General features: G+C 38.6%; 1 protein-coding gene across 1 annotated transcript; it reads left to right on the top strand.

Moving 5' to 3' along the window:
* Window positions 1-9,789: 9,789 nt before the first annotated feature.
* Window positions 9,790-14,523, top strand: LOC149814498 (basic leucine zipper 19-like). The gene is made up of 7 exons (XM_089990368.1): window positions 9,790-10,199; window positions 10,277-10,367; window positions 10,930-11,056; window positions 12,209-12,307; window positions 13,943-14,001; window positions 14,094-14,230; window positions 14,343-14,523. Exons 1-7 carry the CDS (start codon window positions 9,790-9,792, stop codon window positions 14,521-14,523), a joined length of 1,104 nt encoding a protein of 367 aa, XP_089846494.1.
* The last annotated feature ends 484 nt before the right edge of the window (window positions 14,524-15,007 follow it).

Here is a 15,007-nt window from a genome sequence, read left to right as displayed (position 1 = left end):
CATTAGTCACCAAATATGCATAATATGAACTTTAATAAACATAAGGCATCCTGTATTTTATTTGTCAAGATAATGATGAAAATACTGTTTAAAAAATAATTAATTTTTTCCTGACTGTTTTATAGATTAACATCCACTCTATCAAAGTCCTTTGATATCGCCTATTTGAAGGTTTACAATGCACAAGGGCTTCACCCTCCTAGTTAGGTGCAGCTGTGACTTGTCATGTGACATGGAACAGCCATGATCCGAACCCATGGGGGCATCCTTTTCTGTAAGGTCAAAGTCAGGGGCACTCCCCCGTGGACCGGGGTATATCAAGGGTTTTACCAACCAGAGGTGGGGAGGGAGGGAGGGGTCGTTCTCTTGGCCTTGCCAACAAAAGACTAATGCCGTCATGATTTTTTGATCTTTTATTTTTCTTAAATCAAAGTGCAGCCTGCATTTTTATTCGGATGAAAACACCATTTCTCCAATCAAACACAACACCAGTTGCTAAAATGGCATTTTATGGACTTTTACAAGATAACTAGTTTTTTTTCATGACGAGGATCCTGGAACCCTCACCGAATATGAGAACTAGAAATATGGGCATTTTCAGCACTTTTTTTTGCAAATCCAACCATGTGGATATGCTTGGCATGGTGAATTTCCTAAGAAAGTGTATTTTCAATGAAAAAATGTGATTTTTGAATGCTTGAATATTTATAAAGATTATGAGCCTTTCATTTTAAGCCTTAAAAAAAACTTATTTATGCATCAAATCTGATGATTCAAGAGTGGGTTCTTATAAAACCAAGCATGCAGATCACATCCGTATGGTTAGATTCAAGAGAAAGAATAAAAAAATCCATGAAAATTGCAGTTCACATATTAGTTCTCATATTTTCAGTTATGATATATATATATATATATATATATATAGGGTTCTTTTCCATGTGTTCTACATGTTTAATTTTATATGAATGGACTATTGCATCATTCAATTCTGATGGGCCGGTAGGGTTTTCTAAGGTGAAAATCAATGGTATAAAATTTTATAAATATCATAAATATCTAAGACTTAATAAAAAAATTTTTTTTATCAAAAAACATGATACGAGTGTTATTTTATAGCAAACCTACCATGTTAAACACATCTGCGTGGTCAAATTTGGGAAAAACATCTAAAAAAACCCCTCTTGCAGTAGTCTGTCGTAGGTAGCTACTCCCTTATATATATGGGGGAAAATATTTGGTACTCTTGTAGGTAAGAAATCTCTTAGTTGGATCTCTTAGTATGAGGTTGTTTTGACTGAATCTAACCTCACGAGTGTGTTCAACAAGATCAAAATAGTAGGGATCCAATCTTAGATTGTACTTTTTGATGTAAAAATGTTATTTTATGAAGGTTGAAAATATAGTAAAATTGTAGGCCATTGACTTTTTAACCCTTGCAAAATCTTACATACATATTGGAATACCAGATTTCTACTAATCCAAAAATGTGATCACATATAAGAGGTGAGAGTGCAAAAACATCAAAAAATTAAAATTATTATCTTTCCCCAGGGCATCCATATGAGTGTATCAAACATTAACCCTATATATATAATAGAAAATGATCGTACAATAAAAACAATGTGTTTCTCAAAAAACCCTATAATTTGCCAAAATCTATCGATGTTCAAAATTGTAAATGTTGAGCGTTAAAATGATTAGTTTAACCTTCGCATGAGCAAACCTTCTTAGGATATATGGACTTTTTTGTGACATTTTTTATTAATTTGACCTAAAAATTGAAGGATAAGAAAGTCCGCATAAAAATTGAATGATAAGAAAGTTCACATATATTTTGTAAGAAAATATACATAAAATATAGACGAAAAAATGATCATATTTGAGATGATGAAAAAAAATACATAAAATATAAGTGAGGATGAAAAAGTTCACATATATTTTATGAGGATGAGAAAATATAAATATATTTTATGAAGAAGACCTCACAAAATATGCATAAAATATAAGCGAGGATGAGAAAATCTACATATATTCATCCAGACTTCCTCTTCCTCATAAAATATATGTGGAGTTGTTTATCCTTAATTTTTTTAATAAAAAATCAGTAGTAAAATTTGTCATATAAGAAGTTCACACTTGTGAAGGTTAAAATTATCATTTTAATGCTTAATATTTATGATTTTAAACATAATTGTAAGTTTTTTGAAAAAAAACACATTATTTTTGTTGTACAATACAGTCATTTTTTTTTCGTATGTATAATAGAACAACTTTAGTAAGTCAAGCTGAAATGATTATGTTTTAGATCCCACAAGAGCATGGCATATTGGTATTAGATTATTGGGGTGAAGGTCCAGCACCATTACCCAAGTGACATGTTGCACACAAATCATGACATTGGTCTTGTAGTATAGTATAGCATCTTTCACCAGTTCAAAAATGTCTTCTTTGTTGACCATAAATTTTTTGGGTGATTTTCGATTTTTTTTCTCTCCACTGGTATAACAAATATATCATGACATATTTGCCTTGATCAGTAAAGACAAGATAATTTATCACATTTTCATTACAATTTCTATTTCTATGTAAAAAAAATATTGTCTTTTATATTATTGGAAAGATGCAACATTTAGAAATATGGATTTAATCTTAACCCAATATGAGCCTATTTGTCATGCACTAACGGTTCTGTGCAATTTTTAATTTATTATTATCTGCCACCTACAGACTCAATGTAGCTAACCGAACAAGGTAACTTGAAGAATAAATGTAGTGGAATATTGAGAAAGAAAATTAAAAAGAACCAATCACGTGATCTCACACTTTGATGCCCCCACAAACTTTCCCTTTTCCTTTTATTAAAATTTTGTGAAATACTACCAACGGAGGCTCGGCGTGGTTGGTAGGAGCTGTCAGTGCACTTTTCTTTGTGGTGGGACGCTCCAGGTTCAAAACCCAACGTTGAATAGTAAGGGGTGGGGTCTGCCTGACCCCAGCTTGCTATTAAAAATAAAATAAAATTGGAAAATACTTTTTTAAATAAAGGTCGTTATCTTTTTTCTCTTTTTGCTTATTTATGTCTGATTGCATGTGTGCAGAGAGAAAGAGAGAGCACATGGGGAAACATGATGCAAGCAGCATCCACCAGCCATTTCACAGCTCATCAACATCGCAATTCCACTGCAATATTTATTATTATGTCATATGAAATTATCAAAGTGCCCCTCATGCAAGAAAACCTTCCAGGGGTGGTAGTGGATGGGGAGAAAACAGAGCCCCGCCCTGCCTCGCTCCGTTTGAACCAGAGACAGAGGACATGGGAAAGGAGTAGAGATGGCAGTGGACTGGGGGACAACGGGGCTCCGCCCCGCCTCGCTCCGTTTGGACCGGGGATGAAGGGCATGAAACGAGGATGGAGGCGGGGATGAAGGTTAAAATCTATCCCCGTGCAGGGATGGAGGCAGGGATGGACTTACGCTTTTCCTCGCCCCGCCCCGTCCCCAATCCTTTAAGAAATGACTATAGACTAAGGGGAAACAGGGCTCCGCCCCGCCTTGCCCCCGTTTGGACCGGGGATGGAGGCGGGGGTGGAGGTTAAAATCCATCCCGGTTCAGGAATGGAGGCGAGGGTGGAGGTTTGGATTTTGAAACGGGGCGGGGGTGGAAACCTTGTCCCCAGCCCCGGTCCACTGCCATCCCTAGAAAGGAGGCGGGGATGAAGGTTAAAATCAAAACCCGTGCAAGAATAGATGTCTCTCTTTAAAATCAAAGTTTTAAAGGCCTTTTTACCTTTAGTGACGCTTTTAAAAGCACCACTAAATGAACCTTTATCGAGAGCATGCACGATGGCTCAGCCCATGTTCATTGGTGTCAAGCCACTTGGGTGGTAGGCAGCTGCACCCACTACACACACACACACACACACACACGAATCATCAGATGCCCCATGCGCCAGATGATGTCTGAAGTGCGGCTGCACGCCACTCATCTTTTTTTTTGCAAAAAAAAAAAAAAACTTTTTAGCGGCAGTCCTCAAAGACCTGGTTTCTGCCTAGGTCTTTAGCAGCAGTCAAGACCGCTACTAAAAAGTGTAGAGTGCATAAATTTTTTTGCGCCGCTGATTGCACACGACACAAAAACATTCGGAAAAGTATTAGATTTTTTAGGTGTATGACGATACACCCCATTATATATAGAGAGAGTAACATGTATCATCAAACAAGTAAGTTGTTCGACATAAATCAGACGCTTTTTGCACTGCAGATCGCACTTAATCAGTGGCACAATTTTTTTTTGTGTTTTACAGGTTTTAGCAGCGTTCAAGAACCACAGATAAAATACTTATTTTTAAAAATTTTGTGTCTGAGTTCGTTCGGCAAAGCCTGTTATATATATATATATATATATATATATATATATATATATATATATATATATATATATATATATATATATATATATATTAGGTGGTAGCTGCCTACCACTTTTCTAGCTTACATAAGATTGAGCAATGTTTTCTTGTTTTTGGCAAATCTAACCCTGCTGATGTATTTAGTATGCTTGATTGGTAAGAAAACGATGCTTAGATCATGTATTTTTTTATTAAAAAAAATATTTTATAAGCCTTGAATATTTATCTAAATCTTAGACCATTGATTTTTAAACCTTATAAAAATTACCTATATATGTATTAAAATCAGATTATTCAAGAGTAGATTCCTATAAAATCAAACATGTAAAACACATCTATATGATTCAATTTAAGGAAAACCCCCTTCAAAAACCATGTAAGCTTATAGTAGGCTAAGCAGCTACCACCTACTATATATATATATATATATATATGAGAGAGAGAGAGAAACGAGTAACGTTAAATGTGAGAAATGCCAAACACCCGTCCATATGGTAAATTTGTTGTGGTTTGTAATTATTTTAAAATATTTTTACTTTGGGAGAGGGTGATTGAGTCTAGGTTGAGGAAGGTTGTCATGATATCGGAGAATCAATTTGGTTTTATGCCTGGAAGATCAACTATGGAAGCTATACATCTTCTTAGACAACTTATTGAAAGATATAGAGAGAGGAACAAAGATTTGCATATGGTTTTTATTGATTTAGAGAAGGCATACGATAGAGTACCTAGGGATGTTCTCTGGTGGACAATGATGAAGAAAGGTGTTTCTCTCAAGTATATTAGTATAATTAAAGATATGTATGAAGGAGTAGTAACCAATGTCCGCACTTGTGGAGGGGTGACAACCAATTTCCCGATAACGGTTGGGTTACATCAAGGATCTGCTTTAAGCCCTTTCCTATTTGCAATAGTGATGGATGAGCTTACGAGATCAATTCAAGAAAATGTACCGTGGTGTATGTTGTTTGCTGATGATATTGTTTTGATTGATGAGTATAGAGCTGGGGTTAATGCTAAGTTAGAATTATGGAGACAGACATTGGAAGCTAGAGGTTTTAAGTTGAGTAAGAGTAAGACTGAATATATGGAATGTCGGTTTAGTAAGCAACGAAGTAGTGATGAGAGTGTAGTGAAGCTTGGTGATCAAGATATACCGGTGAATGATTATTTCAAATATTTGGGATCCATCATTCAAAAGTATGGAGAAATTGATGGAGATGTAAATCATAGGATAAAGGTTGGGTGGATGAAATGGAAAAGTGCTACTGGAGTGCTGTGCGATCGTAGAATGCCATTGCGGTTGAAGGGAAAGTTTTATAGGACGACTATTAGACCCGCTTTACTATATGGTACGGAATGTTGGGCTGCCAAGAAACATCATATTCAAAAAATGAGTGTAGCTGAGATGCGGATGCTTAGATGGATGTGTGGAAATACAATAAAAGATAAGATTCGGAATGAAGAGATACGTAAGAAGGTAGGTGTTGCACCCATTGAAAATAAGATGCGAGAGAATCGTTTACGGTGGTTTGGACATATTCGGCGAAGGCCTAATGATGCTCCAGTTAGAAGGTTGGAGAAATGGGAAAATATATTAGTTAAAAGAGGTCGGGGTAGGCCTAGGAAGACTTGGATGGAGATGATAGGAAAGGATATGAATGCTTTGAACCTCACCGAGGACATGGCGTTGGATAGAAATGATTGGAGGAAAAGGATTCATGTGGAAGACCCAAAATGAATTTCTTTTTTGGTTCATATCGCTGACCCCAATTGTTTTGGGATGAAGGCGTAGTTGTTGTTGTTGTTGTTGTATTTTTGCTTTGTATTTTTTTTAAGGTTATTATTCATAATGGGTTAAATTAAACCATATCAGTGGATTGAAGAAACCATGTGTTGCATCAGACAACTAGAATTCAAGATCATGCTTTATGTTGTTTTGAAAAATTGATGTTGATTTAGTTGTTTAAATGCTATGCCATGGACGAAATATTTTGTTGTGAACTTTTTATTTGGATACTTTGAAGATTATTACATGTGAAATTCTGAAATTTATTTATTTTTTATTTAATTTATTTTTTTGGTATTCTAAGAATTAATTTATGAACTTTGTTTGAAAATAAACTACAAATGGGTTTGGACCGGGCTGAACTGACCCACTAAACATTGGTCCATTAAGCCAATGGGCCCGTCATGGGTTGCACTTCAAACCTGATCCCATTAAAAGATGGAGTAAAACACAACCCGTTAGTAAATGGGCTTCGGGCCTGGCCACACTTAAAACCCGATGGACTGAGCTTTAAACAGGCTTGGGATAGGTCTAGCCGGCCCGATACCCAACCCTAATCTTCTTTGGCTTTCTATTATTGCCGACCACTTCCATCATAGCATGTATGTGTGAGCATCATCCATCCATTTATGCATTTGAGAGAAAGATAAGATTTTTAAAGTAAAAAGTGAGAAGTATGCTTGTGTGAGCATGTCATGCATTCATGTCTATCATTCATTCATCTATGCATATTTCACCATCCATTCATTATGCATGAGAGAGAGAGATATGGGCATTTAACTCTGAAAGGGTTCGAAACTGCCCCTTCCAACTCATTTACTGTTTGGGTTTACCATAATAATGGAAAGACATGCATATTTAACTTTTTATCTAAACCGCTAGATTTAAAATAATCCAACGATTTATGAGAGGGAGTAGGTACTCCAGGAGCTCCGTATCATTACAAATATATATAAAAGGAAAAAATTGTTTGGCCTGCATTACACCTACTTTTGCTTTTGTATATATATATATAGTTTAGGATGTAAATTACATTTCATCATTCACTGGAAGCTTCTTACACTTAGAAAACATGCTTCAAAAGCTTGAAACTACATATTGCTCTCATGGTTGTAAAGTTTTACGAAAAGCGTACTTTCAAAAATATAAAACTTGTTCTAGAGAGAGAGAGAGAGAGATGACCTTAATCGGCCTAAATAACAACTACTTATGTGTGAGTTTGGTTTCATCTTACGTCATGTCAAAAAAAATGAATCCTAAACCCTATATATATAGATATAGGAAAATAAGTCTGTGCTAAACCAATTTGGTGCTAAACCCCATGCTAAATGGGTTGTTTGGGCATCTATGGTGCATTTTATGCGGTTTTGGCCCCATAAATGTGTTGGGCATGGTCGATTTACTAAGAATCCACACCTGGATCATGTGTTTTCATGAAAATAATAATGTTTGGAGCTTCCAAAATTTACTAAGATTTTGGATCATTGATATTTTGAACTTTACAAAAACCCACCAATGTGTTGGAATCAAATGTTCCAAGAGCTGATCCCTCTAAAATCAAGTACGTACATAGATCACATATGTACGGTCAGAATTTAAAAACTAATTAAAAAAGCCCAAAAAACCCATATATATATATATATATATATATATATATATATATATATATATATATATATATATATATATATATATATATATATATATATATATATATATATATATATATATATATATAATAGAGAGAGAGCGAGTAATGCATTCCTTCTGCCCACTATCTCGTTTTGTCCCACTTTGACCCCTCAAAAATTGTCATTTTTGTTTTTGTTTTTTCTCACATCTAACATCATAGAAGTGATCTATAGGTTCTGTTTAGTGGGAACCGGCTTTTTGATCATCCCAATCTGACCTATATACAGGTTTCTCTGGTGATCGAAAATCAATGGCTATAAAGGTACTGGCTTTTTTTGGCTCACAAAAATATATTTTTTTTATCAAAAAACACGATCCAAGAGTCTATTCCCACTAAATCTAGCATGCTAAACACATCTAATGGTTCAAATCTATTATAAAACACTTTAGAACTATGGAGCAAACAAAGAAATGGTAACTAATATGTTCAGTTATCAAATATATATATATATATTATGCAAAAAAAATTCCAAAACACGATCCAATCTTGGCAAATAAACCATATTACGGACATCTATATAGGGTCAAATCGAGTGGTTACATGTTAGACCTATATGACTTTTAGCTAAAAAAATTGTTACGCCGTTGGTACCAAATATTATGCGAAAAGTATACACACATACTTGATTTTATTTTGGCGACTTAATGAGTGCAAGGTGTATGAGTTTTACGCTGTCAGCAGGTAGTCAGGGCTAGGGGTGGCAACCTGCCTGACGGCTCGATGGACCGAGTTTGGACCATGATTTAGGCTAATTAGGCTCGTTAAGTTGCCGGGCCAAACTCGGTACGTTTTACATTGGCCCATTGGGCTAATGGAGCTTCTCTTCAAACCTGAGCCCGCTAAAAGCCGAGCCAAAACCCGACCTATTAGTAAATGAGTCGGGCCGTTGGGCCGGTCAGTTCGGTCCATTAGCGGGCTAGGCCGATGCCCAGCACTAGTCAGGGTAGCGGCTAGGTCTTTGATCCTGGGGTGGTTTCTCTGTGAAAAAAAAAAACATTCTTGATTTTATTTGAATCGCTGTCGGGTTTGATATATAATAAAAATCAGATACGAAACCCAAGCTACATATTACTGGGATAAGGTGCAGGTCATTCACAATAATATTCACCCCATAACTTTTATATTTTACGTTCAGGTGAGTGAGGTATCTAATGCAAACCCTACCCATGTACAGTCACCTCATTCCCATTAGTCTGATCGAGCCCCCACATGGAACTCTTAGGACTGAAGCTCCTACGCGTTCCGTTCATGTGGACAAAGTAGCACAACCACCCACCTGTCGAACCCAACCCCTTCCCTTAAGCCAAACCTAACCCACACACTCTTAGTAGCATTCACAATGGACTCCCATACTTCTCCTAGACCGTCCATCTTGAAGAAAAGCAACGCCATCCAACATCTGAAAGAGCCACATCTCAATTACCACTTATCCAAAATGGTGGTGGTGGGTGGTCTTCGGGGGCATTGACCAAGAAGGATTAGTGGTTTTGAGTCATATTTTTAGGAGCCCCCCTCAACAAAACCAAAAGTGATGGCTGTCCTCACACACACACCCGGAACCATCGGTCACCGTCTGCACGTGGTTGATGATTCTGCTAGTTATTAAACTAACCCCGACTTTCCCTGCAAATACCGTTGGGCGCAATCCACACCCAGCTGGTGCAAGCTGTGTGCGTGCCTCTCTCTCTCTCTCCCATGTGATCATCCCTTAACTCTTCTCTTCTCTCTCATCGTATACCATACCATCCTCATAATTAAAACCATCATAGTGTGATCATCATTATTCATCTTAATCAATCCACATCGGTATCACCACCAGCTCTAGACTCAGCAAACCAGTTTTGACACTACCATCCTCACCATTCTTCTCGTTGTTGCATTGCCACCGGCACAACAATGGCTTACCTCCCTCCTAAGGCCCCACCTCCACCAAACCTACCACCACTGCACGCTGCCACCATGCCCTGCTGGGCTGACGAGTTCCTCCACTTCTCGTCGGCGCGCCGTGGGCTTCACCGTCGGACCGTCAGCGACTCGGTCACCTTCTACGAGGACCCCCCGCCGATCGTCTCGGAGAATTTCGACTGCCTCGACAACCAGCAGCTCCTGTCCATGTTCTCCGACGATGTGCCGTCCACACCGTCCGACCAAAATAGCGCCAGCGAGAACTGTGGTGGTGGTAATGATGTGGTTTCGGCCGTGGAAGAAACCAAGGAGGTGCAGAGCGGGTGCAGGCAGGGGGACGGCGTTCCGGTGATGTCCAGTGCTGGAGACGATCAGAACATCGACCAGAAGAGAGTGAAACGGTACGTATAGACTCGGTTCTCTGGCTCAATTCCGATACAATGGCTTCCAATTAAAATGACAGGAATGCCCCTTGCAGGATCTTGGCGAACAGGCAATCCGCGCAGCGGTCGCGGGTGAGGAAGCTGCAGTACATCTCGGAGCTGGAACGAAGCGTTACGTGTCTCCAGGTGAGCGTATTGTCGGTATTTCATCAGTTTCAAGGACTAGACCGGAATGTTCTTGGAAATTTGGAATGACCAACTTGTCCTTGAGTTCCTGTGATGATCTTCTGTAACCCCTTTCTTCCTGCAATTGCCTCTTGTTTTTCAGTGAGATTTAATCCCGTTATTAACGGCAGCAGTTTTGAAAAACAAAACAAAACAACACAATGAGAAAACTCAAATCCCTCGAAGGTTTCTATTTAACTTTATTAATTGTATTTTTATATTTCCCATTATCTTCTCAACGAAAGACAGCAGAAAAAAGATAATTACAGCAGCACCAAAGCAGACTTGCTAAATCACGTTAAATTGTTGGCTACTGTCTTCCAAAACCAACAATTGTGGGTGATGACAACCATCCATGGGTCCCACCTAAATAGATGCCTCATAGATCTCTTTAGATTAACCAATGGTAGAGCTCTAGAATGTAGGGTAGTTACCTAGGGAAATATTTCTCTTTATGCTTTGAATTTTTTTATTTTTTTATTTATTGCCATTCTTTTCTTTTCTTTTTGCATAAAAAACGCAGTCGGAGGTATCAGCATTGTCTCCAAGGGTGGCATTTCTGGACCATCAGCGTTTGGTTCTCAACGTGGATAATAGCGCTCTCAAGCAACGGATAGCTGTTCTGGCTCAAGACAAGCTATTCAAGGATGGTAAGTGTTTGGAGGAAAAATACAGGCTTTTTTTTTCCTGCGAAAACCACCTCACTCACTCATGAGTTTAAAAAACCCCTGGTCCGCCTTGCTCATCAAGGAGTACACCTAGCAAGGGATGCGAACCCGTGACTTTGAAACTCATGACATCCCTTCAACTTGGCGACGTTCACAAGTCACTCCTACCAGATGAGCAGAGCCTTTCTGGGTGAAGGATAATCGATTTTGATAATTTACTTTCTGAAATATTTTTGGTTTTTAAAGTAATTTCGTTTAGATATGCACCATCAAGCTTTTATTATTGTACATTTTAAGATATAAAAATGCAAAATTATCAAAAGCTTTAGCAGTTTTCATAGTCAGAAAAGGTACCTAAGCTATTTAATGAAGCTTTACTAACTCATAATGGCTATCTTTGGTATGAAGCAAGGGTGAGCCGTTTTCAATGGAATTGAGATGTGGTGCAATGTGATTGCACACTTTAAATGTGTTGCTGCACCTGGTCACCCACCATGTGCTGTTAGGCTCCACAGCCTAATAAGTAAAGTAGCACATGCATGGGGGGCCACTGAAATGCATGGTCGTGATATATGATGTAATGCAATTTTCGAACAGAAGTTGGTTCTGTAGGGGAGGATTGCGTACCCTGCCAATAAGGTGGAGGTCTTGAGGGGAACATGTGACTTTTTTTTTTAAGGTAGTTCTCTAATTTTATTTTAGACTGCTTGTTATATTTAACAACATTAGTAGACTCCTTATAAAACTCGTAATCTTTCTGTTTAAGGGAGGCAATTCAACTCTTGTATTTTATATATCTCAATCAATAAAGAAAAAAGGTTCAATGCGATCGTGAACGTAGGCAATTTTTGTCGAACCACGTAAAATCTTTGTTCTTCATTTGTAGATGTTTTCTCATGTTTGTTTTTTCAATCCATCGATAGTTTGAAGCATCATTCCTCAACAGGTCCTTGTAGCAAAATAAAAAATAAGGAAATCTGCCAAGTTTATGAAGTTTCAAAGTTGGATTTCATGAATTCGGGCACGTTTTATAATGAGATATGGTACCACCGATAAGATTGTTTGTTGTTGGAGGGGTGGGTTTCTGCTGATCCATACCAACCATCATATGACACCATTAATCATTATTTGCAGCACACCAAGAAGCATTAAAGAAGGAGATAGAGAGATTAAGGATGTTGTATCACCAACAGAACCTGAAGAAGGTCAATTCACAAGCTGACCCTCCCCAGGGCATTGAATTGCTCTAACTGAGCCAGATGTCATCACATGAAATTAGATTTGGCCTCTCCCAAGCACGAACACTGTGGCACATGGGGAGCTGTCTTTCCAAAAGTTTTTGATTGGCAGGCAAATGTGTAGGGACAAAGTGTTGGAGTTTCTGCTAGTTGGAGAGGGTTGGTATTCTTTTTCGTTTTTATGGATTGGATTGGGTTGGGAAATAAGGGCAGATGGGAATTCAACTGTGTACTTTAACTTTTTTTTTGTGTGTGTGTGTGTGGGGGGGGGGGGGGGGGGTGTAAAAGGGTTTAAATGGGGAGTGTGACCCGAGGCTGTGTCATGTTGATGGCCAAGTATGGTGTGGAATCAATGAGGCTGGTTGTATCTGTATGTTTGTACTTATTAATGGATCCAATAATTCATCTCTCTCTCTCTCTCTCTCTCTCTCTCTCTCTCTCTCTCTCTCTCTCTCTCTCTCTCTCTCTCTGTTTAACCAATCCGTAAATAGCTGGGACCAACACTAAATCTGGGCAGGTCTGGATCTGGCTCCGACCACACACATATATACATTACATGTAGGGTAAATATTGGTTGCTAGTGAGGGTACGGAACAATTGAGTAGAGATAAACTTTTTTTATATTATTTTCTTTTTAAATCAGACCCTACAGATATAATCTACATGGCTTTGATTAGTAGAAACTCAGTTTTTGATCACTTGTTTGCGATATGTGAGTAGTTTCTTTAAAGACTTCAAAAATCAACAGTTGACAATGTACAAAAAAATTATAAATTAAAAAAAAAACATGTTCTACATACAAAAAGTATGATCCAATGTGTAATCCTAATTACGAACAAATCATATTGAATGTATCTGTGGTCAAATTGAGTTGTTAAAGCATGCACCTGTGATTTTCAGCTCGTTAGTAGAGTACCTTCTCTTTCTTCTCAATTCATATATATATATATATATATATATATATATATATATATATATATATATATATATATATAAAGTGGTAGTTGTGGTGAGCACGCGATAGATGCTCAGCATTAATTTTCGCAAAAAAAAAAACCTTACTGGCACGCTCAAAATATGTGCCAGTAAAGGTTTGAGACCTTTATCAATGCACCTTGAACCTAAAAGCGCAACTAAAGGTCTGGTGGGTCCTTACTTTTAGGATCTATTTTTGAAGGAAAGTGACCTTGAGATAGGTACTCAAAGGTTAAGCAAACGGGATATTAGAGTTCTTGAGCGATTCGCCTTAGCTCCTCATGTACACAAGCATGAGGCGCCACTTGTGTTATGTGTGCTAGTAATTTCTCTTTCACTAATACACTACACTATTATAAGGTTTTAAGGGGGTTTCGTCTAGCACAAGGCTACATATACAAGCTCAAAACAAAAGCAATTAAGCAATATACATGCAAGCATAAGGCAAGACAATTTGTCGTAGGGCTTGTGCTATACTAAACAATCATAGCCTTATACACAAGATCTGACGCATGATAGGATTAAAGTGCATCGACTATTGCTGCCAAAGAAGGTTTTGCGGTCGAGGTACATAAGCAGTGGAGACTGCTCCTGCAGATAGGCTGGCACACTGAGATATGCGGCTCTGCGTGTGGCGCACTGTTGTGCACTACAGATGATGGTGCATGGATATGCGCTGTAAGGAAGAGCACGCCGGATGCTCTGCAGGCTGAGGTGCATGAGTGTGCGCTGAAGTTGTGATGCACAAAGTGCGTTGCAGGAGGCAATTGGCTGAAGTGCGCGTCTAGCGCGTGCGCATATTGCAGTTGGCGCTCAAACCTGTGAAGGAGCGTCGGTCTGCAAGCAGGGATGTTGTGTGGATGCTGATGGCGTGGCAATGTCTGATGTGGAGGGAAGTTGCAGTTGCGATGCGTGGCACAGACCGGCACAGAGTGCGCATTGGGTGCGTTGGCACAATAAGGCGCGAAAGCACATTGAGCAGGTCAGCGACATGACTAATGGAGTGGATGTTGTGCAAGGACTTGCGCACTTGCATGGTGCGTCAAATGTCACAGATCATTAAGTTGCTTGATCGTGGGCTTGTGGAAACTTAGCCTTACTGCTGACCGATCTACACGGTTGTGCGCATGCGAGAGTAGGGAGATAGGAAACCTCAGGGCATTCCTCGCAGAAGCGAGAAACCTCTCTAAGCTTGGCGTTATAGTGAAAGGTCTTTCCACGAGACGCGACGTCTGATCAGCAATGTGCAGAGGTCATTGATCTCAGTCCAAGCAACGCATAACACAACACAGGTAACACACGAAGTGACTGATCAAACTGTAAACATAAATCTGCAAGGAATCAAATACTCACCAATTGTTCAGGTAAAGCACTACAATATTGAATTTCTTGCAGGTAGAGTCTGCGGTGAATTGCACCTTGAATCATGTCGAAACAATGATAATCAACTGCAGCTACTCACTTCATCGGATGTGGGATGAGCAGACCAAACGAACGCCCGATCATACGCCTGAATCCAATTCAGTCAGTATGACACCGACTAGACTGACCGAAAGGTATTTGCATTAACAAATGCCTCCAAATATCTCCAAAAAGAGATCCCAATACCCAAAGGCACAAAAAAAGAAATTCCTCTCCAAAAGCTAATTCAATTTCAATATTTTAAAAGTTACAAATGTGAGCTCAGCCCGCCTATTTATAGGCTTACAAATATGCAAAA

The sequence above is a fragment of the Nuphar pumila genome, chromosome 15, assembly GCF_984573655.1.
Source record: "Nuphar pumila chromosome 15, dmNupPumi1.hap1.1, whole genome shotgun sequence".
NCBI lineage: Eukaryota > Viridiplantae > Streptophyta > Magnoliopsida > Nymphaeales > Nymphaeaceae > Nuphar > Nuphar pumila.
The sequence above is the reverse complement of the archived record's forward strand: the minus strand, read 5'-3'. Positions and strand labels throughout refer to the sequence as shown.

Excerpts from the sequence above, each read along its gene's own strand:
- LOC149814498 (XM_089990368.1), top strand. The coding sequence starts at position 9,790 with ATGGCTTACCTCCCTCCTAAGGCCCCACCTCCACCAAACCTACCACCA. Across the intron at positions 11,057-12,208 it reads AGACAAGCTATTCAAGGATG|CACACCAAGAAGCATTAAAG; the intron begins GTAAGTGTTTGG and ends CATTATTTGCAG. Across the intron at positions 14,002-14,093 it reads CGGATGCTCTGCAGGCTGAG|TTGGCGCTCAAACCTGTGAA; the intron begins GTGCATGAGTGT and ends CGCATATTGCAG.